The 27,969-nt window shown below is 40.1% G+C and overlaps 1 protein-coding gene and 1 long non-coding RNA gene across 3 annotated transcripts in view; one reads left to right on the top strand and one right to left on the bottom strand.

Annotated features, from left to right (window-relative positions):
• Window positions 1-27,969, bottom strand: part of LOC142099297 (complement factor H-like) — a 359,733-nt gene that overhangs the window by 273,407 nt on the left and 58,357 nt on the right. For both annotated transcript variants that reach the window (XM_075182616.1, XM_075182615.1), the window contains exons 2-3: window positions 19,831-20,019; window positions 13,281-13,386 (exon numbers count right to left, since the gene is read on the bottom strand). In XM_075182616.1, the coding sequence (XP_075038717.1) occupies window positions 13,281-13,386; window positions 19,831-20,019 (295 nt within the window). The remainder of the gene's footprint in view (window positions 1-13,280; window positions 13,387-19,830; window positions 20,020-27,969) is intronic.
• LOC142099311 (uncharacterized) lies at window positions 179-7,618 on the top strand. Its single transcript, XR_012678511.1, has 3 exons — window positions 179-237; window positions 6,896-7,045; window positions 7,413-7,618. It is a non-coding gene; the product is annotated as an uncharacterized LOC142099311 (long non-coding RNA).

The following is a 27,969-nucleotide window of genomic DNA, read 5'->3' on the forward strand; positions in this document are numbered from 1 at the left end:
GCCAATTTTGTAGAAACTTGTAAATTATTGTTTGAACACATAGTTTTTTTGTCTAAAATGGTTGCCATGACAATGTTGTATGTCCTGGACAGCCTATTGCATTACATCAGAGGCCAGGGTATCTTCTGATTGGATACAGACAGTTAGATGGGTGTAATCTATTGTCTAACACAATTAGGACACATATGTGAGGAACATAACAAGCTGGTGGCTATTTGGAATGCTTACAGGTGCAGGGTGAGTAATAGGTTTTACTATATATAGTATTTTGTATGTGTTATTTGTCATTCACATCCCTGAGAAAACATTTGAGTGATTTGGAATAAACATCTCTTTTTATGGAGAATGGTGCTTATTCAAAGTACTTGAGTGTCACCCCATTTATATACAGGGTAAAGCACATTCATTTTGTTATAGCTAGAATGTCTGGCTTTTTAAACATATATATATATATATATATATATATATATATATATATATATATATCATTAAATAACAGTCATTTAGAGTCATTTACAGTCTATTTTCTGATTATCTCTTCACATCTGTCCAAATTTTCACCAACTTTGGCGAAAGTATGCAGCAAGCAGTTTAATAAAACAAACATACAATCCCTAGTGGCAGAGCAGTGTGCATAGAGTATCTACATGCAGACACTGAATGCTGTAAATTACATTCCTGAGTTTTTCCTACAGATTGACACCGGTAGTAAAAAGAATAGGTCATTAGATGGACAGTGGCATCAGTAGACATTTAACAGATGATGATAGACCAAGGCCATGATGTAAAATAGTGCTAGATGGAATTGTCCTTGGGCTCACCCACATGTTTAAAGAACATGCACATAGTTTAACAAACCAAGCTCTTCAGTGACAGGGACTGTCACATTTGTGGCTGAAGTGTTTGATTTGTTTGGGCCCCCACAAAAGAGCACATTTTGGTTGTTGGTGGATAAACTAGAGAGAATAGATATGGATTTTTAACAAATTACCAATCAGCATTTGACTAACAGTGGTCATCTTTCACTATATTACTGACAATATCATCACCCTCATCAGCATCCTCATTACTGATGTCATAATCATCATAACACAATATTATTTCTTTCCCAATGGAATCTACAGATTTTGTTTGTAATTGGCAGCAAGGACGATATTCCTCAAATAATTTATCACTCACTTTGATGAACACAAGCTTTTCTACATTTTTGGAAAGTAGTCTCCTCCAATGATCACTCACGATGTTCCTAGTTGCACTAAACACTCTTTCGGAGTACACACTGGAGGGTAGACAGCTTAAATACACCATAGCTATTTTGTACAAGGGGCTCCAAATTGCCTTTTTTCCCCTCCCAGAATTCAAAGGTACTTCTGAGATGCTAAGTTCTACTTTATCAATAAAGTGATCCTCCACCATTCTACTAAGACAAGGTGTATCCCATTGAGACACGGTAGAGGTGTCAATAAATTTGGGCATTTCTTTTAAACCTGACCAGATGTCATAAACTTTCACATTGGTGTGCTGCTGTGCTGTTGATTCATCCTCAGTGTGACTCTTAGAAAAGGGAAGGTATTTTTTGGCAGAACCAGTTTTAGGAGAAGCAGGGGATGTGTAATGTGCAAATTGATCCGGCAGCCTAGTTGGAAGGAGCTTTTTGCGTGTGTGAAGGTTACAATTTCAAATGGTTTCAGTAGCTTGCATAAAACAGTGAAGATTCTCAAATATGCTGGAGTAAGGTAACAGATGCCCCCTCTCCCTATCTCATGGTTTGATGTGTAGTTCTTGATGGCTTGTTGCTGTTCCTCTAGTCACAGAAGCATATAAAATGTGTTATTCCTCCTTGTTACTACCTTTTGATTCAGTTGGTGGCATGGCACATGGCATTTTATTATGCAGCCGCTGCAATGTTCTACATGCAGTTGCTGAATGTTAAAAATGACCAGAAATTTTATGGACCATGAACAGCTTCTCCTGCACTGACCTCTCATTATCTATAAATTCTGCACAACTAAGTTTATTGAATGTGCAAAGCATGGTACACATTGAAATTCATCCAGTTGTAATGCACACAAAATGATCACTGCTTTATCGGCAATGAGGAATCCTGAGGACAGTCTTAGTGGGGAAGCCATTTTGTTATAACATTTTCGAGTTTTTCCAACAGATTGACACTGGTATGTTTCTTTGTGAAACCAGCAATACAAAATGTAACTTGCCTGTGAATGACCTTGCATTAAGTGCTAGCTGAAAGGATGAGGAGGAGGATGGTGAAACTACCAGCGCTGATGCTGTTGAATGTGATACACCTACCCAGTGGGTTGTCATGGTCATATAGTCTTTTGTGTGGCCAGTACCGCTTGTACACATATCCATAGTTAAGTGAACAGTCAGTACAATGGCATTTTTTAGAGACTGAATTACTTTTTGCTTAAACTCCCAGTACAGCTGAGGGATTAATGTTCAGGAGAAATTGAATTGAGTTGGAATTCAGTAGCGTGGACACATGACCTCATCTATCAGATAAAACCTGATGTATTGATGACGGAAATTGGATGCACATCCAATGCTAACATAGGTGTCATGTCATTAGTGATCTGCTGTGCAACAGGAGACTGAATGTCATACTTGTTTCCTCTTGCAAACGCTTGCTCCACAGACAATTGTGTAAAGCTGCTTACTCTTCTTGCTTCCCTTCTGTATAGATGTATCACCCCCAGTTACAACAGCTGTATCGTGCTAGCATATTTATAAGGAGGAGGTTGATGATGAAGTATGTTGACGCCAGTGAGGCTTGCAACTGTCTATTTATTTGGCTGCTACATGATGCTGGGCTCCTTGCTACTATACAAAATTTGCCACATTTTGAAATACGACTTGAATGAACTCACTGAAAATGTCATCACAGGGAGGAGGTGTCTAGATGATCAACGTCCCTACCTCTACTTATTTTGGCCTGACAAAGACTACAGATGCCTTAACAAATGTTGTCTCGGTTGGGATAAAAATATTTACAAACAGAAGAAGTGCTTTTTTGTGCCCTATCCCCTGGCATGTTAATGCTCTTATCATGGGCATGAGGTGATGGAAAGATTGGTGGCTGCCTTAGTTCAACACAATTAGCATCCTTCTCCTCATTACCTTGTTCAAGCATAACACATTCATTTTTAGATCCACAATTATTCCCCTCATCCGCTACCACATTTGCAACTTCCAAAGTAGCCTCTTCAATTTCTATGTGTAAATCATCATCATTAATATTACTAATACTACTAATCATCGTCACATTTCCAAATGGTTTAGAAATTTTGAGATGAGGCTGCTCTATAATGACAGTGTCAGAATCTGACACTTCAGACTCACATATAGCACTCATGGATACCCAACTTAGGGCTAGATTTACTAAACTGCGGGTTTGAAAAAGTGGGGATGTTGCCTATAGCAACCAATCAGATTCTAGCTATCATTTTGTAGAAGGTACTAAATAAATGAAAGGAAGAATCTGATTGGTGGCTATAGGCAACATCCCCACTTATTCAAACCCGCAGCTTAGTAAATCTAGCCCCTAGACTCTCATCAGGATTCTGTGAGTGCCCAGCCTCTGTTATTTTTTTTCAGGCACTGATTTGGCTGTTTTGGAGGTGACAGTGACAGACCTACATTCTGAACAAGAAGGTGGTGCATGGGAATTCAAGGAAGATGCATGACAGTGTTGGACACTCTTTTTTGCTATGGCCATTCTAGTATGTATGCCAATGCCAGCAGTAGCAGGACACCTACTAGCAAAAACTAGGCATATTCTGAGCCTTGTCTTGCCACTGCAGGTGGTGTATGGAATGTTAGCTATTTTCCCTTCTTGTGGACAAATCACCACATTCATCAGAAACTTCGCTCTTAATCCTCCTTCCTTCAAGAGCTGATGTTTTCTTTGATTGAATTTAAGAAATAGTGTTTGGATTTAGAGGATGCTGTCTTTCAATATCTTCCCGCATTACTTTTTTAACTAGTAGAGGTCGTAACAGTGAAAGTACTACTGTCAGTACTGGTACTGGGATGCTCCTGATCCATGGTTGCCAAGAGGAGTAATGCTACTTGACCAAGTTGAAGCTACTTGTAGCTACTTGCCACCACACCAGGGGAACGCCCAATGAGATAGGGAATGGATAGTAAGGTATCTTACATTTCCTACGACACTGCTCCACCATGTACTTCTAATTTAGAAAATGTGTTCTTATTTTTTAACAAACAAATTTTAGATTTTTTTGGGGGTTGTGCCGCTCAGAACCAAAGAAAAGAACACCCTGTTTTTTGGGGGTACTACTTTTGACACTCAAACACAACACCATGTTTTTACTTTATAAGTATGTCACTGCAGGCCACTGACAAAATTTGCTTTTATTACAAAAGAGAAAAAAACTTAGATTTTAGAAGAAAGAAATTATATTGTTGTTTTTGGGGGTTCTGCTATACTGTTGATTATACTCAAACAAAGCAGACAATATACAGTAGCCAGTACTTTAACTAAATGCTCTAACACACTGGCACCAAATCAATCAGCAAACTATTCTAGCTGACTGATTGCTACAGAGATAATCTGCATTAAAAATAATCAGTTATTGTTTTATATTGTAAAATTCCCTAGATCAACCTGTCTAACGCTCTAGTTACTCTCTGCATGCTATTATAGGACCACAGCCTGTAAGCCACCTTCCACAATATATGCTGTCTCTTCTAAAATTGCAAATGAGAACAGGGGGAGGGCTATATGTAGAAGACACCAGATCCAATTTTGCTGGATTGTATATATATATATATATATATATATATATATATATATATATATATATATATATATACAATCGTGCCCTTATATTAAGGTTGCTCCAAAAAAATGACATTCTGCCATTGGAAATCTGTGAGATGAGGGGACATGGTGTTTGAGGGTCTACATTTTAAAACGTATTAAAGCTATTAAGCTGAAATTTGGCATGCGAATGGAGAACGGTCCACAGGTGCCGCATGACAAATTTCAGAACAAAAGAATAAAAAATGACAACTTAGGAATAATCTAAAGTTCAAAATCTCGTCGTTTTTTCCACTTCATGTTTTGCAAAAGTCGCCGTTTTGCTGGGTTTTTGGGAGTACAGGTCGTTTAAAGACATGCAGTAAGTTATGTTAGATATCTATTAGGGCTGAGGTGTGCCTTTGATGGTTCACAAGTTTGACAAAGATAGTTTTTTTACAATTTATAAAAGGGGATTTCATAACGTTGCGCATGTCAGATAGAGGTGTGTGCTGGGTGTACTGAAAGTGGCTTCACTTGAGAGTACAAATATGGCTGACTGACCCTCTCACTAAGAAATTTTCTTCTGTGAGCAGGAGAATTTAGCCATATTTGTTGGGTACAGGGGGACAGTGTCGACTGGGGCATGAAAGGCCCACCAGGGGACTGCAACACTAGGGGTCCACCAGAGAGGGTGTGGTCAGCCATCATAGAGGCGGGACCTGACACTAGAGGGGGAAGAACAGCTAGACCCTTAGTGTAGTATATAAAGCATACAGTGTGTGTATAAAGAATACACAGTCTTGACCTGCCCCTTAGATTGGGCAGAACAGTCACCAAAAATCAGGATTGCCCCACTAGACCAGGCTTGGCTAACCTGTGGTACTCCAGGTGTTGTGAAACTACAAGTCCCAGCATGCTTTGCCAATATATAGCAGCTTATTGCTGTAAGGGTATGCTGGGACTTGTATTTTCACAACACCTGGAGTACCAAGCCTGCACTAGACTCAGAACATTTGACAGACTGTCCTACCTGTTGTTGTCACTTTTACCACCTGTGGCTGTTGGTTTCTTTAGTTGCGGCTTGTCTGGATCCTGGAATGTTGAGGGCCCTATTTAGAAAAAATAATGGGTACATTTAGAAATGCCAACCATCCCCGCCATTAAATCAACAGCACCCACATTTAATAATTAGGCCTCTCTCCAGCCTCAACATTAAAGTAATAGTGATCACATTTGATAAATAGATCTATTTCCCTCCAACCAACCACAACATTAAATTAATAGTATTCCCATTTAATAAATAAACCTATTACCCTCCCTCCAAACAGCCCCAGCAATAAATTAATAGCATTTACGCTTAATACATCCATTTCCCACCATCATTCCTAGCATTAAATAATTAATATTCACATTTAATAGATAGCCCTCCTCCCCACACTCAGCCCCACATTCAATTATAGACCCAAACCACCTCTGCACTTAAGGTCCCATCACCCCCTCCCTATAGTGTTCTCTGTGCAGCCCCCCCTCACTACTCACTATAGTTTAGCATAGGCAGCCCCCCTCACTATAGTTTAGTATAGTCAGCCCCCCTTTAGTTTAGTATAGATAGGCAGCCCCCCTATGCCACATAGTAGTGCCCCCAAAACAATGTTATGCCACACAGTAGTGCCCCCAAAACAATGTTATGCCACACGGTAGTGCCCCCAATGCTATGCCACACGGTAGTGCCCCAATGTTATGTCACACAGTAGTGCCCCAATGTTATGCCACACAGTAGTATACTGCATACAATTGTTACTGCCTCAATGTATAACCAATAAAAAGACTTGTGGAAACCAAGGGTGTTTACCTGCGTAAGAGGAGTCAGACATCTCTTGCATTATGGCCAACTCAGAATAGTAGCATTTACACCAGACATACATCAGGTATATATGTATGTTAGGCATACCTACCCCATTTATGTACTGCAGCTGCCCCATTATCCATTAACACTTGTAAACATATTTTCTCCCTTTTGTACTGCAATTACACCATTACACTCTTTACCCCATTGTATAGTAATAAACAAGTGGTTAAAGAGTATACTTACTGATATGTTGATTGCTGCAGGGCAGGCTCTCTGCTCCTTCTCCCTTCTTCAGCAGGCAGTGGGAACATCAGCTGACAGAGGGAGGGCGCGAGTCACATGATCAAAGCTGCGATGGCAATTGAGCAGCAGGGATGCCGAAGACGACCTTCGTGGGGACAACGGGCCTCCAGGTAAGCTCCGCCACGGGTAAAAGGAGGTGTGGCTGTCACCCAAGTCAAAAATAAATTTGTATCCAAAGTCCCTGCTTGAAAAGTCCAAAATAAATTTGTAGATCCAAAGTTGGAGGGCTCTGTGCAAGCTTCTCCAGATTCGGTTGAACTTTTCCTTTGCTTACAATCACCAATCAAGTAGGCAAACTGAGAAATTCAACCAAGACATTGAGACCATCCTCAGAATATTCTCCTCTGCTAATCATATTAACTCGGTGGACCTTCTACCGTGGGAAGAGTTTGCCCATAACAATTCTTCAGACATTTCTCAGTCACGTACGGGCTCCATCCTGCTCTTCCCAAATTCTCATCCCTCCTTCCCACCCAGGTCCCTGCTCTCAATGCCTTACAACGGGAGCTCAAATCTGTCTAGTTCCAAATGCGAAGATGCCTCAAGAAGTCCTCTGACCAATATAAGTTCTTCGCAGACAAGAAGCGTTGGGCAATTCCTGCATTAAGATTGGAGCTAGAGTATGGCTTTCTAACAAGAACATCGACTCAAAGTGCCTTGCATGAAGCTTGCTCCTCGTTTTATTGGCCATTATAAAATCATATGGGTTATCAATCTGGTCTGCTTCAATTTACAACTGCCAGCCTCTCTTCGTATCTCCAGCACTTTCCATGTTTCGCAGCTGAAACCTGTAATTAACAATAAGTTTTCTTCCTCCACACCCTCTCCTGCTCCTCTAAAAGTTCAACAAGTACAAGTACTCCAGGGGAGAAATCTAATATATGGGGGACTGGAAAGTGTTTGGTCCCGAAGAGCGCTCCTGCGTCTACACCAAATTTCCCAGGAAACCCAGTTCTAGGTGTTCAGTGCAGACCTTTAAAGGAGGGGTACTGTCACTTGCTGGGCTCTCGGCTTCCCTGGTTGAGAACCAGAGCGCTTATCTGTTTGCTGCTGACTGCTCTGTGCAGCTCCTGGCGGTCGCCATGTTTCTTTGGGACCCAGCATTCCAGTACCAACACTCTGCCTGCTAGCTTGCAGCTCTGGCCAGTGTGATAAGCCATGGGAAACCATACATCGTAACCCTGATCTAAAGGAAGGGTTCAGGGGTTCCAGCGCAGGTGCCCAGTAAGGGGGTATACCAGTAGCGAAAGTTACCCAGAAGAAAGCGGTTCTAGGCACCAGTGTAGGAGCCTAGTGGTCGCAGCAGGCTCCTCTTACTGCGACAGCAACACAACAGACATGGTGGCATAGGAGGTCCAACCTGTTCCATTGGTCGATATATAAATAAATGTTGATGATGATGATGTTATTACTAGAGATGCTCACTGACCCCCATGAAGTGGTCTTGGCTATGGTTTTGGATCTGGATTAGCTTTGTGTTTTGGTTTTGGCTTTCGTTTTGGCAAAACCACCTTAATGTGTTTTGGTTTTGTATTTTTTTTAGAAAAATTGCTAAAATATGCTAAAATCACATAATTTTGCTCTTTTTTTTATCCTACATTATTATTAACCTCAATAACACTAATTTCAAGTCATTTGCAGTCAATTTTGACCACCTCACAGGTCACATTATTATTTTCATGCACTTTCGGACAAATACTGCAGCGACCTGGCTTGATGCTAAGCGACAGAGCAATGACTCAAACACACGGCAGTTCCTACCACATCTAGGACACATTGGCACACAGCAGTGGCAGAAAAGAAAAGTCAGAAGAGAAGCCTGTAATGCCTAGTATTTGTATTTCAGCAATGACAATTAGGAACGGAGCAATGGAGCTCTTCTCTTTGGGTGTATATAACACCAAACACTGGTGTTTGTGCAAATTTAGAAGAAAAGCCTGCAAGGACTAGTAGTGAATGTCTCTGATTACTTTGTTTATCACTGCTACCACCATCCTCTTTTAATTCTCTAACTTTGCCTGCCCAACTGCTCTACACTCTATGCTACCCCTTCTGTATCCCTCTCTCAAATGGCGCTAGATCACCAATTCGGAGTTGACAGGTAAGGAAGGTCATCAAGTCAACTTCCTATTGGATACGCTGTCCTGGGATGATTTTTTTAATGATTACGATAATGGATGATATTTAACAGGGGGCATAAGTGACCATAGATAAATAGGTCCCAAAGTCTTTTGGCCAGTGATAGCTATCACTGGGATCAATGACATCGGAGATAACTTTCACCGGGTTTCTCTGGTGAAGGCTTCCCCATGCAAAGCAGGATGGCGGTATCAGAGTATCCTTATTAGATAACCCACGCTGATGGTAAGAAGCTGGTTCATGCATGGACACAACTGGAGACGTGTCCCAGTGAAGCAGCATGATAACCCTTACCGTGCAGTGCCACTATAGCCGGGACAGCTGAATGTTGTTGATAAGCATCAATAAAATATTAAACTTATCACCGCTATCGGGGTTCTACTTAAAAAAGATACCCTAGTCCTATATATTTTACATCACAGTGCAAGTTTAAGACTATTAAATCCCCTTACATATTTGTTTTCCTGTTTGCAAGATATGAAAATAAACTTTCCATCATACAAACAACCTATGTGAAATTATTTTTAAAAAAATGTATAAAAAAATATAAAAAAAAATCTATCTCCAAAACATACTCATGAAAACAAAGGTGCCGAAAGGTGCAATTAATCATGATGAATCAAAAATACATTTATGAATATCAATAAAAGAATAAAAGGAAAAATAAAAGCAAACCCAAAACAACATTTTATTGAATGCACAAGAAACATGATAAAAAAAACTATTTAACTATTTTGATATATGGTAGAGCACAGTTCTTTAAGGCTATAACGGATTGATTTCCTATTGTTCATTTAAATCAGAGTGACTAAAACTATTTAAACTGCAGATGTCCAAAAAGTGTTACTCACCGCGGCGGTACTCATCGCCACCACGACTCGTCTCCTGGGCTCCCCGGCGTCCCGGCCGTCACCTTGATGACTGGGACGTCACTTCCCCCCGCGACCCGGCCGCTGCCAAGGCAACGGTCAGACGCTTCCTCTTCAGCGCTGCGTCCCGGCAATGAAAGAAAGCCGGGCGCGTGCGCACATCGGCCCCACTAGCCTGCGGGCTAATTAATGAAGATAATTAAACTTATGCAGGCGGCTGTGTATACTTCAGGGCCAGGCTCTGATTGGCTGCTGGTAGTATTTAAGGCAGGGAGGGCTTCCAGACCTCTGTGTTGCTGCCTGCTGCTGTGCTGTTGGTGTTAAACCTTTGGACCTTTGTTTGCCGTGTATGACCCCTGCCTGTACTCTGGATTTGTCTTTTTGCCTGTGCCCTTGACTTTTTGGCTTGTACCTTTGTTTCTGCTGATTTGCTCGTGACCCCGACCCTTGGCGTGTTTCTAAAGATTCAATCTAGCAAGTGACCCCTGACCTCGGCCTGTTCTCTGGATTCACTGTCTGCCATAACCCTCTGCTCCTGGGTTCTCCACAGCTGGTACACATCACACGACCCTCTGTAGTCTGCGGCCAAGTCTGTCCCCACCACTAGGGGCTCCAGTGAACACCAGACTGTCAGAGCAGACTCCAGGTGTTGTTGTACTGGCTGGAGGGGTTCCTGACAAAAAGTAGGCACGTACGACTCTAAGTTGACTTGCATCTAACTACACACCCCTTGATGAAATGCTCAGTGATAAAAGTGTCAGACATTGTTCTGACATTTTAAAAAAAAAACAGAAGTGGAAGTTGCTCAATCAATTTACACATTCATACAGAGCCGTAACTAGGCAGGTCCGGGCGGTGTCGTCACCCATGGCGCAAGCCCAAAGGGGACGCAGCAGTAGCTCGCTACTTGCCTCTATGACAGTAGGCTGCAGATTGCCAAGGAGCCCATGCTCTATAAAGGCTGACATCGGAGACCCAGGTTCCACGCATGGGCACTAAGTCTGTGAGCCTCTCTTTCTCCTACCCTCTCCTGGAACAGTCTCTCTGCCCTCAGGCTCACCCCATCTCTGTGTGTGACAGTCCATGGCTTCCGATTCATGGACTTCAGAGGGGTGGAGCTTGTCCAAAAGTGGGCGGAGCTTCACACAAATGTACTTCTGCCTCAGCCCCCTCCCTATGTGTGTGTCAGCCTCAGCCCCCCTCCCTGTGCATGTGTCAGCCTCAGCCCCCCTCCCTGTGTGTGTGTCAGCCTCAGCCCCCCTCCCTGTGTGTGTGTCAGCCTCAGCCCCCCTCCCTGTGTGTGTGTGTCAGACTCAGCCTCCCTCCCTGTGAGTGTGTGTGTCAGCCTCTGCCCCCGTCTCTGTGTGTGTGTGTGTGTGTCAGCCTTGTCCCCCGTCCCTGTGTGTGTGTGTGTCAGTCTCTGCCCCCTCCCTCTGTGTGTGTGTGTGTGTGTGTGTGGGTGTGCAGGGCCATAACAAGGGTGGTGTGGCCGTTGCGACCACCCAGGCGCAAGGCCAAGGGGGCGCCACGTCCGCACGCTCTTTGCCCCTATCACATCCACCTGAAATGTATGCCATGCTGCCACAGAGCAGCAACTCCCCCCTATACAGAGATTGCAATTAAGAAGAAAAGTGCCCAACTCCTGCAGTGTCAACGATGATGAGCGCCGCTGTCAATGAAGAGGAGCTAGCAAGAAGGGAAGCTGAGAAGGGACCCAAGGTAAGTGCGGAAGAGAAGGGGAGCAGAGGAGAGGGGGAGCAGAGGAGAGGATGCGAAGGGGATCGGAGGAGAAGGGGAGTGGAGGAGAAGGGGAAACGGGGAGAGGGATCTGTCAGCTCGTTCGTTGCTCTCTCTTCTAGGCACTAGAGTAAACCTCATATGCTGATATCCCTATAAACATATTTAAAATAAATGTAATTTTTTTTTTAATAAATGGAAGATTTTTTTTTTCAGATGTCACTCCCTAAAAAAATGGAGTTCCATCTCCCTTTATATATTAACAAAACAAACAATTAGGGGCGCCAAAGAAAGAAAAAATCAAATTTAAAAATAAAAATCCAGCTTACAATGGATATGGCAGCATAAAACTCCAAAATCCTAGTTTGCAGAAAACATTATGAGATTTAGTAAGAAAAAATGAAATATAAAATCACAATAAAAAAGAATAGCTGCAATTCCACACAGTACAAAAAAATTAGAAATACCTATAAAAATGGCTATATAGGAGTGGATGGGGGTAGAGTGGCCCACTCACTATTTAACAAATGTGGGTGCTACTAATTTAATATCAGGGCTGGGTGCAGGGAAATAGGCTTTATTATTAAATGTAAATGCTATTAATTAAAACTTAGGACTGGTTGGGGGTACGGTGGGCACGAGTGTTCACTCACTGCTCAGCTTTCCAGGAGGTGAATAGTAACTATCTCTTTACAAACAAGACTAAAACATTCCAGGATCCTGTCAAGCAGCAACTGAACTTAAGACACCTGCATCAGCAGTAGCAGCTAGTAAAAACTACAAGAACAGGTAGAAGAGTATAGCACAGTGTTGGAGAATGGTCTAGCACTTGTAAAGAGCTAAGCACACACCCATAGTAGGATGGCTACGTTTCCTCATGTAGTGCATCTTCATTGGGAGGCAGCTTCTAGGGGGGTGGAGGGGGCGGAGGGGGGCGCCAGTGGTCTCTCACGTCCAGTGCACTAAAATGTCTAGTTACTGCTCTGGGTTCATGGTAGGTTCTTGACAGGACAGGGTTATTGTTTTGACATTTCTCAGAACAAAGGCTTGGATGAAATCGAAAGTGAGGTTTAGATCCTCCATTTGTTCTCTCTGCTAGCTGCAACTACCAATGAGGAAGCCATTGTCTGGTTTAGATATACAGCAACCAGCGGTATTATGAGATAATCAAATTGTAAGTTTGCGAGCAGGGTTCTCTTACGTCTCTGTCTGTATGTATTACCCAGTATTGTTTTATTAATGTTTGTTTCCAATTGTAAAGTGCTACGGAATTTGCTGGCGCTATATAAATAAATGTTCATGATGATGATGATGATAAGCAGTGGTACCTTGCTTTTAATATACTCTTTCAAACTTTTTGTTGCATTTTTTTATATAACATGTATACACTATTGTGCAGACCAGTCTCTCTCGATTTTATTTCAATTTACATTGTGGGAGAAATACTTGGAGGAGGGAGGAGTTGCTATGTGTATTTCTCTTCCTGTTGTGTAATAAGTACTAGCCTTTACTGCCTGTAGGGAAAGTTAGTGGGAAAGCAAATTTTCTTTGTTGCTTATCTGCTGAAAACAGCTTATATAGATGATCCATATAGACTCACCCTTCATCACAAGAATATTCAACAACAGCTCCAAACACAAACTCAACTTCGTTTTTCAGCTGAAATGTTCCAAAAGGAATATTGCCTGGATGTCCACAAGATTTCTCTAAATATTACAAATGAAAAAAAAATGTTATAGTTATCTTTCCTTGCTGTTTGAAGGTGTATAATGTGATGGATTGTACTGATAATGTGCTCTATTAAATACAATTTAGGGATAGATGTTAATGGCACCATTGCATCTGCATGGCTCTGTCACCATGAATCAAGTTATTTAACCTATATTTATTTCACTCCATTCTTTGTGCATACATTCGCTTGTACAAGATCTATGGACTAGATTTCATTTGTAGTGTTTTGTTTCTCAGTGTTTTTCCCACTGGCTTTGCAGCATTAACGACCCTTAGCTGCTGGCATTGTGTTAAACTCCAAAGACACACATGATCGCGTTTGAAATGTGGTGGGTAATAAGTGCTTGTACTTACTGTCAGCGGTCAACACAATTTTAAATACAACTTTTTTGAGAAAACCACTCAGAGAAATCCCTTGTTCACTAATTTAATATAAAATAAAATTATCCGTTTTGGTTCTTCATCATAAATATGATGGGAAATTTGTCTGTGCTTGTAAACAAGTGAGAAATTATTCTGTCCGTTTGCCAATCCAATGTGAGAAAAAAACCCATAAAACTGACACAACCGCTTGAATGCATATCACTAACCTGAATTGACAGGAATTTCCTTTAGCTACTAGCAAATCCTAAGCAGCTAACACTTTCCATTGGCTGAGTGGCTAATTGATCAGTCCCAATCACTCCAGGGGTAAATGTATTGAATAGGGATTTTAGCAAATCAGTGATATTCGGCTTCTTTGCACCCATCATTTAAAACGTCAAGTTTTGCATTTAAATACATTGCTGTTGTAAATTATACCGTCAAAGTCGCCGAATATTGTTGATTTGCTAAAATCGCTAGTTAATACATTTACTCCCAGATCAGTTATTCAGCTGTGGTTGCTCATAGAAAGTAGTTGTGTTGGCTGTTATGTTTTTTTCTTATTGGATTACAGAGACAGAATTTCCCATTGGACTAAAAAAAATTCGGATTATATTATAATGGACCTGGGTTTTATGGAGGGTTGGGTGCAATTTTCATACTCTGAAAATACCAATGCAAATATGACTGACACTAAAATGCCGACAATGAAAATCCTGAGTAGGAGAAAATACCTAACGTTATAAACACTGACAGTAAAGAAATGCTGACAATGAAAATCCTGACAAGGAGGAAATATCTAATGTTATGAACACTGACAAGAAATAAATCAGGACAGGCTAAATACCTACATGCAAGAAATCCCAACACATAAAATACCAAAAGTGTGGGGAGAGCCTTTGTGCTGTCTGCATTAGGCTGGGTATTCCTAGAGGGGGGTCCCACACAATTTTTTTACAGACCCCATTCCCTATGGAATCCAGCCCATTGCTGGCCAGCCAGGGTTGGTTGTCATCATGGCAAGGGCCCCCCCTGCTGCGGGTTCCCCTGCCACCAGACCTGGCTGTATAAGCCTAATGCGGGTTGGAAGAGAATCGGGGGCACCCCATTTTAGTGTCAGTCATATATTTGACGCACACAGAATGGGGGGGGCAGGATGAGCCCCAGAACTCTTTAGTGCTGAGCAATTGATATCTGGGAGGGGGTGACACACTGGATTTGTTTTTGCAGCCACCATTCTATAGTGTCCTGAACTGACCATGCTGAGTCTGGTTCATAATTAAATAGAATAACCCACACATCAGGATATGGAAGAAGAGATGGAACAGTTACATTAATGAAAGAGTTTGTCTACATGCTATATTAGGCAGTACTTTGAGGTGGTTGTTTTCTTTTTGATAACCATACGAAATTTGAAACATGAAAATGGATGTTTAAGGTGTGAATTTAAATGCATATAGTTAGGCAGTAAAGTAATAGGCTGAGTCACCACATCAAACACAACTCCCAGTGTCCTATATAAGACAATTTTCTATATAAAAATTATATTTGTATGTAATAAATCAAAATACATTGATTGCACAATTCACAGAGGAAAAATGTTGTACTCAAAATTTCTCAAAAGTAGACTACTGCCTCCCCCTCAGACAGCAAATAGATGACTACCCTGTCTGATAGCAGAAAGATGAAATCCCACAAGAGCACATACCAATTATTATTGGTTTACCAATATTTTACAATAGGAGACATATGTAATACAATATGATTTTTTATACAAACAAGGGCCAGAATATGGTCAGTCATTGGAACAAGGATTAGATGTATATGCGCTGCAATTAATTAAAAAAATCAAAAAAAGAATAAAACTATCAAATCGTAACATATATTATGTGTAATCCAATTATGGAATCATATTAGTGATAAGGTGGAATATATTTCCCCAATCTTTAGTGGAAGCACGATGTCCGTGCTCACCTTGATGAGAACATATACTTACTCATTGAGATAATACTTATCTTTTTATAATCATTATACTGTGGTGTATTAATCACCTTAATAAAATACATATAATCATAAGTCTCTGCCCTTATCTTTGTTTAGATAGGGAATATATAAAACCTTCTCTTAAAATATAATTTCAAGAGATTGCGGACACACATTTTAGATCTGCATTCTCACTATACTTTTATTACTATGTTCCAATTCATCTGTGGGATAATCAATGCTACAATATGACAATCTAATAGCAACATTGTCTTACACAAGAAACTGTAGCGCTATACTAGTCATATCCAGTGGACATTTATTCCATAAAAATTGGACTTTACAAGTCTACTCCTTGCCCATTAGGCATATATATGCCATATATTTGGACTGCTATTATCTTTCGTAAAGGGAAGTAATAATAATTATTAATTAATTGAGTATGGAATATATCATTGCCCCTTACGATTGACGATTGATAATTTTAATCTGTTTTATATATTTCGCTGTTTTAATAAATCTTTTAAACACAATTTAAATAAAAGTTAAGTTTTATGTTTGTAGCTCCCTACAATATTTAGCATAACGGAATGTTGATATAGAGACAGCAAATGTGTATTTACGCCCCTACTCAGGCATACATTCTATTTCTTTGAAAACTGATAAATAAAGTAAATTTCTTAATCTCCTGGTGTTTGTACTGACAGCTTACAAAAAGACTTCTCTGATGTGCAATGAGAAAAGTATATGATATTGGTTAGCTGTGATACCAAATTATATCCGGTGGCGAAATATGAACAATACCTTATTGCAGTAAATGATTTCAGGAAAATAAATGCCATCTTTTGAATAAACAAGTGTCTCTTCTTATGGATCTCATACTATTTATTCTGAAAATAATTAATTTTATGTTTGGGAATACATATTACAGGCAATATGTTGGGGTATTATTGAGGACCAGTTTCAAAAAGGAGAAGAGGGAGAGAAAAAGTGTATAAAGGGCACTCTTTTCTATATGTCAATAAAATGCTGTTAAAGGAAATATCTTTATTAAAGTAGAAGGATAATCTTAAGCTTAAGATTATCCTTCTACTTTAATTAAGATATTTCCTTTAACAGCATTTTATTGACATATAGAAAAGAGTGCCCTTTATACACTTTTTCTCTCCCTCTTCTCCTTTTTGAAACTAGTATGCCATAAAGTGTAGGAGCACCTCCCCATATGAGAGGATGATATGATATCCCCAATATAATAAGGGGTTCAGCTTGGTGCGGTGAAATCTGTCCTATCTGGTATTATTGAGGACACCGACTGTTCCGAGTTTGACTAATCTCTTTTTTGGTTATTAGGAAAGTAACTGCATTTGGAAGAATCATTTTAGTGGTTCACTATTTATGTAGCATATATATACAGTGGATATACAATGTATACACACCCTTACTGAAATTGCAAGTGTTTGTGAAGTAAAGCCTGCAATCAAGATAACTCAAGTTAGCCATTTTCAAAATTTAAAGTGACCTTGCAACCAACAAATTTCAAGGAATTATTATCAGTTATTTATATAGCGCCACTAATTTCGCAGCGCTGTACAGAGAACGCATTCACATCAGTCCCTGCCCCATTGGCCCATTGGAGCTTACAGCCTAAATTCCCTAACATACACACACAGAGTGTACAGTCTAAATTCCCTAACATAAACATACACACAGACAGAGAGAGAGAGACTAGGGTCAATTTTGAAGGCAGACAATTAACCTATCAGTATGTTATTGGAATGTGGGAGGAAACCGGAGTACCCGGAGGAAACCCACGCAAACACAGGGAGAACATACAAATGCCAGACAGATAAGGCCATTGTCGGGAATCGAACTCATGACACCAGTGCTGTGAGGCAGAAGTGCTAACCACTAGGCCACTGTGCTCTCCACTGACATAATTTGGGAAGTGAAAATAAAAGCCTAGTGTCTAGTGTGCACATCCTTTCATATTCGTTCTTTAGCTGTGTTAAGAGATAACCAATCACATTAAATTCATTGTCAAACTTAATTAACACACACCTGCCAGCAATGCAAGTGATTAACCCCAAATAGAGATCAGCTGTTCCTGTAGTATCTAATTGAAGTTATCTTGATTGCATCTTACCGAGCCATGGTTAACAAAACGGACCAATTGAAACAATGAGCGTAGGATAGATGTTTCAAAATGTGTCATTCAGCTTTTTTGGAGTCTATGCTGCTTAGCACTGAATTGCAGTGCAGTTAGCAAAGTCTTTGCGAATGTTTAGTTATGGCTTAATCTTAATTCTGAAAATGTGAAGAAATGTTTCCCAACACATTTCGTTCACAGAATTTGTGGGCTTCCTCAGGGATGTGTAAATGGACTTTAAAACAGCAATCCCACACTCCTTGTTACAATTTGTTTGGTATAGAGCCTTCCTTGATTCTGGAAGCATAACAACTAAGGCACACGCGTAGGTGTTCTGAAGGGACACGTACCGGACAAAGATGCAGCAACACTAAAACTCTGAAACCCTATATATACATCAGGGGCACTGACATAGATTGAGACACACTTGATAAATCATAGCTTGGTTTGGAGAGCAAACAGTTTGAGCTCTGTTCTAAAAGTTTTTTATTACCTACTCAATCTGAATTTATTTGAAACTGACAGTGCTACATCTTAACAAGCCACCAGGTTCCATCAATGACTGAATGTATACATTTATGTCATCAACTACATTTTGTTACACTTCATTCTATACAGTAATTTCTTATTCATTGAATCCAGAGAATCCAGAAAGACTCTCTCTAAGTTATAGGAATAAGATTATATGACCAATTGAGGATGATATTTATATTTTGTTTTATTGTATATTAAATTCACCTTTAAAACAGAAAGACCACTTGCAGTACATACCATGTTAACAGGGGTGGAAAGATTACTTTCTTACTGTATAAACCACAACTTACTTAACAAAATTAAGTTTTTTTTGCCTAAAATATGCAACACTTTAGAACACACACGGCAGTATCCACATTTTCTGCTCCTTGGTTTATTGAAATCTATTTACTCAAAAGAATAGGGATTTCCCGTCTGGTTCCAAAAATTTGGTAACTTTGCACTTTGCACTTTGCACTTTGGCAAAACCATGTTGCATTGGAGGGGGAGGTAAATTTAAAATGTGGGGACAGATTTACAGTTATGGTAGGGCACGTCCTAGATCAACTTTAAATTTTAGTGTACAAATAAAGCTATCAAGTAATAGCTAAAATAAAGCTATGCTACAAGAAAAAAACAGCCAGTATTTATCTTATGTGCAAAATAATAAACTATTTTGCATGTCTTGTATTGTAACATGGTTTTGTCCAGGAGAAAACTTGGGGGGAAAAGTAATAGTTTAAGTTAATGAAATGAGTTTTCCAAATGTAATTGTAAGTGGCTTTTTGAGGTGATGTTTTTCTTTTGCTGACCAGACTCACTTCAGACAATGAAAATAAATAGAGAATTAGGGTGTCAACCTATTAAAAGAAATGCACCTAGTTAAACAATAAAAATAGTGCTGAGCCACCACATCAAACATATTTTCCAGTATCTGGTATAATACAGTTTATAATACAGGAGACTAGAAGAAATGATAACCATATAGAGATTGAACATTTGTCCAGTTAGAGATTAAATATTTGTCAATAAACATTGTGACTGAAGGAATGGATGGCCACAACAGATTTTAAATCAGGTTCTGCTTTCAGTGATAGTGCTTCTATTACTTTTAGAACCTGAGCTGCAATTAGTTTTCAGAAACCTAATCAAGGAATGGTGGAAGTTCATAGAAAGAAACCCTCACCTTTACCTTTGGGAAAGAGATTAATGCCTAGAAAAAAAGTTCTCTGTGGAAATAATTCTCTTTTCTTTCACTGTAGTTCATAGATAGCTGTCATTATGAACTATATTACAAGGGATTCTAGACATGTTGGCCTATCTTATCGCAGAGCACCTAGTTTATTTGTAATAACATTTATATATATACAATTCTGATTAATAGTGTTACATCGTATTTAACAAGCATACTCACTTATGCATCGCCCCCTTTTACCGATAAATTCCCATTGGCCATCAATGCACACCATTCTAATGGATTCAAGAATGTTATAACCAGGGCGGCAAGAATAAGTTGCAATTTTAGCAGTGGGATATGTGTCATCATTCCAATCACCATCTAGTGCTGCTTCTGTCATTCTCGGTGGGGCTGAACATCCTAAATCTAAGAAAGCAAAAATGGGATTAAAGAATAGTCATTGATATGACATGTTTTTAAATTAAATATGACTTATCTTTGTAATGAATAAATTAGATTGCGTAAATGTTATGGCTGTGGTGCCCATTCTTTATAATATTATGCATAGTACCTCCTTTTAGTGTGTTTGAGCCCCTGGTCTAAGAACTATGAAGTTAGTTATTGATTTCTAGTTCTTCTAAGACATTAATAGCTGTAATGACATGCGTAGGCTACAGAGAGACATTGATATGCTGAAAATGCATAACATCATCATCATTTATTTATATAGCGCCACTGATTCCGCAGCGCTGTACAGAAAACTCATTCACATCAGTCCCTGCCCCATTGAAGCTTACAGTCTAAATTCCCTAACATACAGACACAGAGAGAGTGATTAGGGTCAATTTTGATAGCAGCTAATTAACCTACTGGTATGTTTTTAGAGTGTGGGAGGAAACCGGTGCACCCGGAGGAAACCCACGCAAAAACGGGGAGAACATACAAACTCCACACAGATAAGGCCATGGTCGGGAATTGAACTCATGACCCCAGCACTGTGAGGCAAAAGTTCTAACCACTTAGCCACCATGCTGCCACATAACATCAATATAATAGAGTACTGCATTCTACCACAAAAACATTTACTCTCATTCATATCTCTCAACATTTCAAAAAGCAAAATTGGAACACAAATAAACCATACCCATGATAATCCCAAACAATATCCAGATCTTGTTTGATTTGCCTCACATAATACAAAGAGCCGAAGCAAGGGCAGTGTGGGCGGTGCAGGCCCATGGGTGTGCAACAGCCATCAGCTACTTGCTCAAGAAAATAGGTTATTAGAAGGAGCTGAAAAGAACAAGAGGTATGCTAGGGGCTGTGTGTTGGAGAGAAGTGGGGATATTCTTTGTTTACCATAAACATATGTCACATAAATATTACAAAACATAAGCAATTAAATATAACTAGAAAAGTAAATCAGTAATATATTAAAAAAAATAATGTCTTTATTAGCAATAATAATCTATATTAAAATATTAAATTGACTGGCTGGGGGGGAAATAGACCTTTTTCTTAAATGCCTAGCCCTAGCCCTTTACTAGCGCTTTAAATAATTTAATGTCGGGGCTGGCAGAAGTGGGGATGGGGTAAAGATTTGAACATGTCTGTTTATTAAATAGGAATGCTATTAATTTACTGTTGGTGCTGCTGTCAGTGGGGGAATATTTTGATTTATTGAATAGTAATGCTATTAATTTAATGATGGGGCTTGATGGGAAGAAGGAGGCTTATTTTTTAAATTTGAACAAAATAATGTAATGTCATGCTGGTTAAGGGGAAGGGGGGCTAATTAATAGACATGGGTGCTATTAATTTGTCAGGGCTGTATAGGGGGAAATAGACATATTTATTACATATATATGTAAACAATACTCATGAGACCCCCAAACTACACCCATATCTTGTTTGATTTGCCTCACATAATATGCAGGGCCATAGTGAGGGCGGTGCGGGTGGTGCGAGCCCATTGGGATGAAACAGTCACCCGCTACTTGCCTGTGCTGATGTAGGTGTATGTGAATGCAATTCAGCACCTGCCCAGAGAGAAGATAGTCTAAATAAGACTTTAACCTTAGCAGGCAATTGTTCTCAAGATTTAAGGGTGGTACTGATCATACCGAAACTAACATCGGTTGTTGCTAGTAAAAAAACAACTCAGAGTCCAATTATTAAATATTAAGAACAATTGCCTGTTTTAGAATAAAGTTTTATTTCATGCATGTTTTTAACCGTTTGTACCTGTGTTTGCACAGATCTATCAGCTTTTAATAAATAGTATTCCACTAATTAAGGTCCACCTCCTCATTATATATTATATATTTTATATATAGTTCTACACACTGTTGTACAAATGTAATTAGAGCTGGATCATCCTTATCTATATGCTTAAACCCAATGACAGGTTTGGACAACCTGTAAGATCTTCAGCAGCTCTCCTTTTACATAGGTCCCGATTGGTCACTGTGCGCACATATTTACATTGTATTCCTATCCAGTATCTACAGTCCACAGTATAATTTGGAATACCAGAGTCTCCAGCTTCCCAGTCTTTCCTGCTTACTCTGTCTAACCTGTACCTGCATTTAACATGTTGCACCATGTATCCAGTAGTCCTTCACTTCAGCTACCTGGGTATCCTGGTATCCAGTTTTCACTGTTTCTGTGGACTTGAGTTATTTAAAAATGATTATAAAAATCAAAGTTCAAAATCAAGATTTAGACCATAAGGCGCCAGTGTTTTAAGTTGGAAGATCAATTTAGATTCTATTTGTGAAATGTATTTTGTAAAATATCCTCTTCTCCAGTTTTGTTTGACTTTTTGTATGCCAGCAAAAATAAGTCCTTTTGGGTTAGATTTATGGTGTAGTAAATAGTGATTTGATACACTGTGAGTGGTCAGACCTTTTTTTTCATATTCTTGATATGTTCCATTATTCTGACTTTTAATTTTCTTTTTGTCCGACCTATATATTGGAGTCCACAAGGGCACTCCAATATATATATAGCACCCTCCATATTGCAGTTTAAATGAGATGTGATAGAAAAAGTTTTTTGGTTGTTATTGGAGGTAATGCTAGTGATAGGTTTAGTGCTGAGCATCTCTTTATTTTTGCAGCATATACATTGATGACAGTATAAAAAGCCTGGAGTGAGACTGTTGTTCCCCGTGTCATTAGAGACGGGGATATAGCTACTGGTGGGGAGGTTGCGAAGATTGTCTGCTGTTTTGTAGAAAATTCTGGGCTTATCTGGTACAATGGAATTAATTTCCTTGTCCATCTTAAGAATATGCCAATGTTTCTTGATGGACATTTCCAATGGTAAGGTATTACTGTTAAACTTTGTGATGAATGACAGGTTCATATTCGAAGATGGTTTGGGAGGTTTGTGGTTAAGGAGGTCCTTTTGTTCTAATGGTTTTACATCTTCTAAAGCTTTATGTACCATTTTTTCATTATACTCTCTCTCTAGGAAACGTTCCTTCAGTTCTTCACTTTGTTTCAAGAAAACATCTTTGTGTGTACAGTTACGACTAATTTTTTTAAATTGACCACTCGGGATGTTATTTATCCACATGGGTTGGTGATTGCTATTTGCCAGTAGAATATTATCCGTATCAACTGGTTTGACAAAGGTTTTTGTTTGTAGAGAGTCATGTTCAATATAGATGTCTAGGTCTAGAAAATTACCTCGTTCCCTACTGGTGTTAGATGTAAATTCTAAATTGAGACTATTGTCATTAATATAGACAATAAATTTCTGAATGGAACCATCCCAAATAAAGAACACGTCGTCTATATATCTGTATCACATAATAAGATTTTTCGAGAATGAGTTGTTATTCCAGATATAGTCGTCCTTCCATTTGGCAATGAACAGATTCCCGTAACTGGGCGCGAAACGTGTTCCCATAACGGTGCCTTTAAGTTGTTTATAATAATTTCCATCAAACCAAAGTAGTTATGCTGTAAAATAAATTCAATAGCACTGAGGATAAAATTTGTTCGTTCATTTTCCAGCTGTGTGTGGGTACAAAGATAGTGGTAAGTATGGGCACATCCGTCCACATGGTCTATGATGGTGTACAGTGACTTAATGTCACATGTTCCTAGAGTATAGGAATTTCTCCATTTGGTCTGGTTAAGTGCCTGCAAAATATTAGTGGTGTCTTTAAGGTAGCAACGTTGAAAAGTAACTAAAGGCTGTAAGAATGTATCAATGTATCCTGATAGGTTAGAGGTAATGGATTGAATTTCAGAAATGATAGGGCGGCCTGGAGGGTTGTGGATAGATTTATGTATCTTGGGCAAGTGGTAGAACACAGGAATTCTTGGGTTAGCACTAAATAAATTGTCATATTCCTTTTTTGTTAGGATACCCAGGTTCAGACCCTCATCGAGAAGATCGTGCAGTTCTTTTTCGAACCTTCTGGTAGGGTCTTCTTGAAGTTTCTCATACGTTTGAGTGTCTGATAATAGATTGTAGGCCTCTTTGATGTAGTTTTCTCTATCCATAATTACAATCCCTCCACCTTTGTCAGCTGGTTTTATGATAATGTCTTTATTGTTTTTCATTTCCTTCAATGCTTGCATTTCTTCTTTAGACATATTACTCTTGGCTTGAGACTGGGAGGATGGGAATGATTCGATTTCTTTTTCAACCAGCTTTTGAAATGTTTCTATAAATGGACCTTTCATCTGATTAGGGAAAAAAATACTTGATGGTTTACATGAAATGTAAGTGTATTTGTTATTGGGATCGTTAAGTTCGGATACAATAGGATTCCTCATAAAGTATTTTTTCAGATAAAAGTTTTCGTAACAAATACACTCACACTTCATGTAAACCATGAAGTAGCTGCAGAATGCAAGTTGTGACAGTACCCCCTCCTTAAAGGGCGGATTCCAGACGCCCAAATACTAGAAATGGTCGGAAAAGTCAGAGTCATAGTCCAGAATTGAGCATGTAGTTGAGAAGTCTTCGTGCAAGGACGGAAAGGGTATGGAATTCACAATACAATGGATTTGGGATCCACAAGAATCTTTCTTCTTCTTCTTCACTTTCTTTTTATGGTTTTTAGAGGGTTGCTGGAAATGGAGCAAAGAAAACGATAATCTCAAAGTTGGAGTAGCCGGAGGCATGTGGCATATATGAAGCACTGGGAGTGAGAGTGGCAAGTGCTGGTGTAAATTCTTCGATCATGGCCTCAGTAAAAAGCTGTAAATCAGACAGGATGGGATCTTGGGTTTCAATTAAGGGCTCTGCCCATTCCAGAGCTTCCCCAGTAAAGTTGGCTAACATGTAAAACACTTGCTTTCGTTGAGTATCAAGGAGGTTGGATACAGAGGGTAAATAGGATATACAAAATTTAATAAGAGCATGAAATTGCTGAATATCCCCATTGAAGGTAGGTGGTTGGAAGACTTGAACAGAGGATGAATTCGACTTTGCACGAGACTGGGTCGTCTCAGTTTGTACATACGACCCCTCTGGAGCAGACTGTAAGGGCAGTGCCCCCTCTGGAGCGGACTGTAAGGGCAGCGCCCCCTCTGGAGCAGACTTTAAGGGCAGCGCCCCCTCTGGAGCAGACTTTAAGGGCAGCACTCCCTCTGGAGCAGAATTTAAGGGCAGCGCCCCCTCTGGAGAAGTCTTTAAGGGCAGCGCCCCCTCTGGAGAAGTCTTTAAGGGCAGCGCCCCCTCTGGAGCAGACTTTAAGGGCAGTGCCCCCTCTGGAACGGACTTTAAGGGCAGCGTCCCCTCTGGAGCGGACTTTAAGGGCAGCGCAACCTCTGGAGCAGTCTTTAAGGGCAGCGCCCCTTCTGGAGCAGTCTTTAAGGGCAGCGCCCCCTCTGGGTAAAACTGGGGAACCCGGGTTCTCATAGAAACAGACAGCGTTTCTGAAATGGAGACAGAAGCTTGCGACTCAGAGCTGGAGGTAGAGGTTGAAGATGGTCGGAGTCTACGGAGCGGGCAATCCTTTAAAAAATGTACATCACTGGCACAGTAAAGACACAGTTTGTAGGTCCTCCTGCGCCATCGCTCCTCTGCGGTCAGGTGGGGGCGTGGAGCACCTGAAAACCTGTAATTTGTTACAGGAATATTGAAAGGTACTGCTTGCAGAGAGTCAAAGGCAGACAAATTTGGTAATGAAATGTTAGCAGCACAGTTAGACTCCTTACAGCAGGATGTATTAGGGGTGGAAACTGGAAGTTGCTTAAGCACTTGGTTCAGCAAAGAAGATACTTGCGCTATTTGAGTGCGAAGTTGAAGAATGTCTACTTGGAGCAACTGGAACAGGAGATTTTTGGAGGAAATAGTAGTCATGGTCTTAATGTTGAATGTGGAGTAGGCCACTACCCTGGAAATCCTTTTCAAAAGAGATTAAAGCGTGCAGCAGCAGGCTCTGTATTATGGCCAGATCATACTGTCAGGATTTCCCAGGTATGACCACAGAGAGAGCGTAAGTGGTTAAAGTGGCTTTATTAAGAGACACAGATAACAGTCCACCACGGATTGTGGCACACATATACAGAGATGAAAACTCAGAGCAACAGTTCAATGGGAACAACAATGTTGAAGACTTACTGATCCGTTAGATGGTATTCAGCGCAGCAGGTGTAGAGAGAGCAACAATAGCAGATCTTGGAAGAGTGGTGCACTGCAAAAACAGGTAAGTCACACAAAGGGAGTCCAGTCCTGATAAGAGACCTGAATTCACAGCACTTGGTAATGCAGACAGGAGCTGAACACTTGGTAATGCAGACAGGAGCTGAGCACTAGGTAATACAGACAGTAGCTGAGCACTTGATAATGCAGACAGGAGCTGAGCACTTCGTAATGCAGACAGGGGCTGAGCACTAGGTAATGCAGACAGGAGCTGACTACTTGATAATGCAGACAGGAGCTGAGCACTTGATAATGCAGACAGGAGCTGAGCACTTGATAATGCAGACAGGAGCTGAGCACTTGATAATGCAGACAGGAGCTGGACACTTGGTAATGCAGACAGGAGCTGAGCACTAGGTAATGCAGACAGGAGCTGAGCACTAGGTAATGCAGACAGGAGCTGAGCACTTGATAATTCAGACAGGAGCTGAGCACTTGATAATGCAGACAGGAGCTGAGCACTTGATAGTGCAGACAGGAGCTGAGCACTGGGTAATTCAGACAGGAGCTGAGCAGTAGGTAATGCAGACAGGAGCTGAGCACTTGATAATGCAGATAGGAGCTGAACACTTGATAGTGCAGACAGGAGCTGAGCACTGGGAATGCTCACAGGAACAAAGCACTAGGAAATGCTCACAGGAGTGACCTGATGATCTGGCCCAGACCGTTTGAAGCAGGTAGGTTTGTACAGGCCTCATGCAGGTGATGCAACTCCCAGTGATCAAGGAAAATAATCAAAGTAGCACAGTGGCCCCTTTGGTGGGCAGTGGTACTACAAGTAGAATACATAACAAATCCAATAAAGTCACTGCAGACAGTAGCTGCAGAATGCAAGTCGTGACAGTACACAGGTTGTCAGGCCAAATAGTCAGACAGGCTAGGAGCCGGTACATGTAATATCATTCAGCGAATAGTCAGACAGGCTGGGATCTGGTACACAGGAATATCAGACAGGATTGTCAGACAAGCCAAGTTTGGTACACAAGAAGATCCAGCAACACATTGTCATTTGTCACCATTGAGGTAGATGATTAGTGATCACTGTTGTCCAACTGCCCATGATTCAGTTATTATTATTTATATTCATATTATATTCATATTATCATCTATTCTCCAGTTCAAAAACCAACAACCAAAATGTTGGCTTTTGATGGTCCCAAACAAATCAAGCATTTCAGCCACAAAAGTGGCAGTACCTGTCGCTAAACTGTTTGTAGTTGAAGTCCTTAGTAATGAAGAAATCTGTAATTTTGCCATCGGTGCATTTGCTTTCTCCTATTCTATTAAAAATAATTCACCAGTCTATATGGTTCTCTGACTCCATTACATAGTATAAATCGTCAGTCATCATATCTCAATCTATACATATATTCTTCACCAGTGCCAAAATTCTGACTTTTTACGTTCTTAGAATTTGGACTTTTGATTGCATTGTCTTCTCAAGTCAGATGTTTGGCAACCAAATCTGCATCAATGCCAGTTATACATACTTTCTTATATGGGAAGACCACGTGTTGGCCAATCAGAACTATCTGTTTTACATATTTCTTACACTTCACTAGTTCACTAGTATAACACACATATATATATATATATATATATATATATATATATATACAAGTTAACACGTGCATGATAATCATGATAATCATGCATTCTAGTCAAATCAAGCTACTTAAGGTGTTAAAAAGGTTCTTGTCATGC

Source organism: Mixophyes fleayi, chromosome 8 (genome assembly GCF_038048845.1).
Source record: "Mixophyes fleayi isolate aMixFle1 chromosome 8, aMixFle1.hap1, whole genome shotgun sequence".
Taxonomy (NCBI): domain Eukaryota; kingdom Metazoa; phylum Chordata; class Amphibia; order Anura; family Limnodynastidae; genus Mixophyes; species Mixophyes fleayi.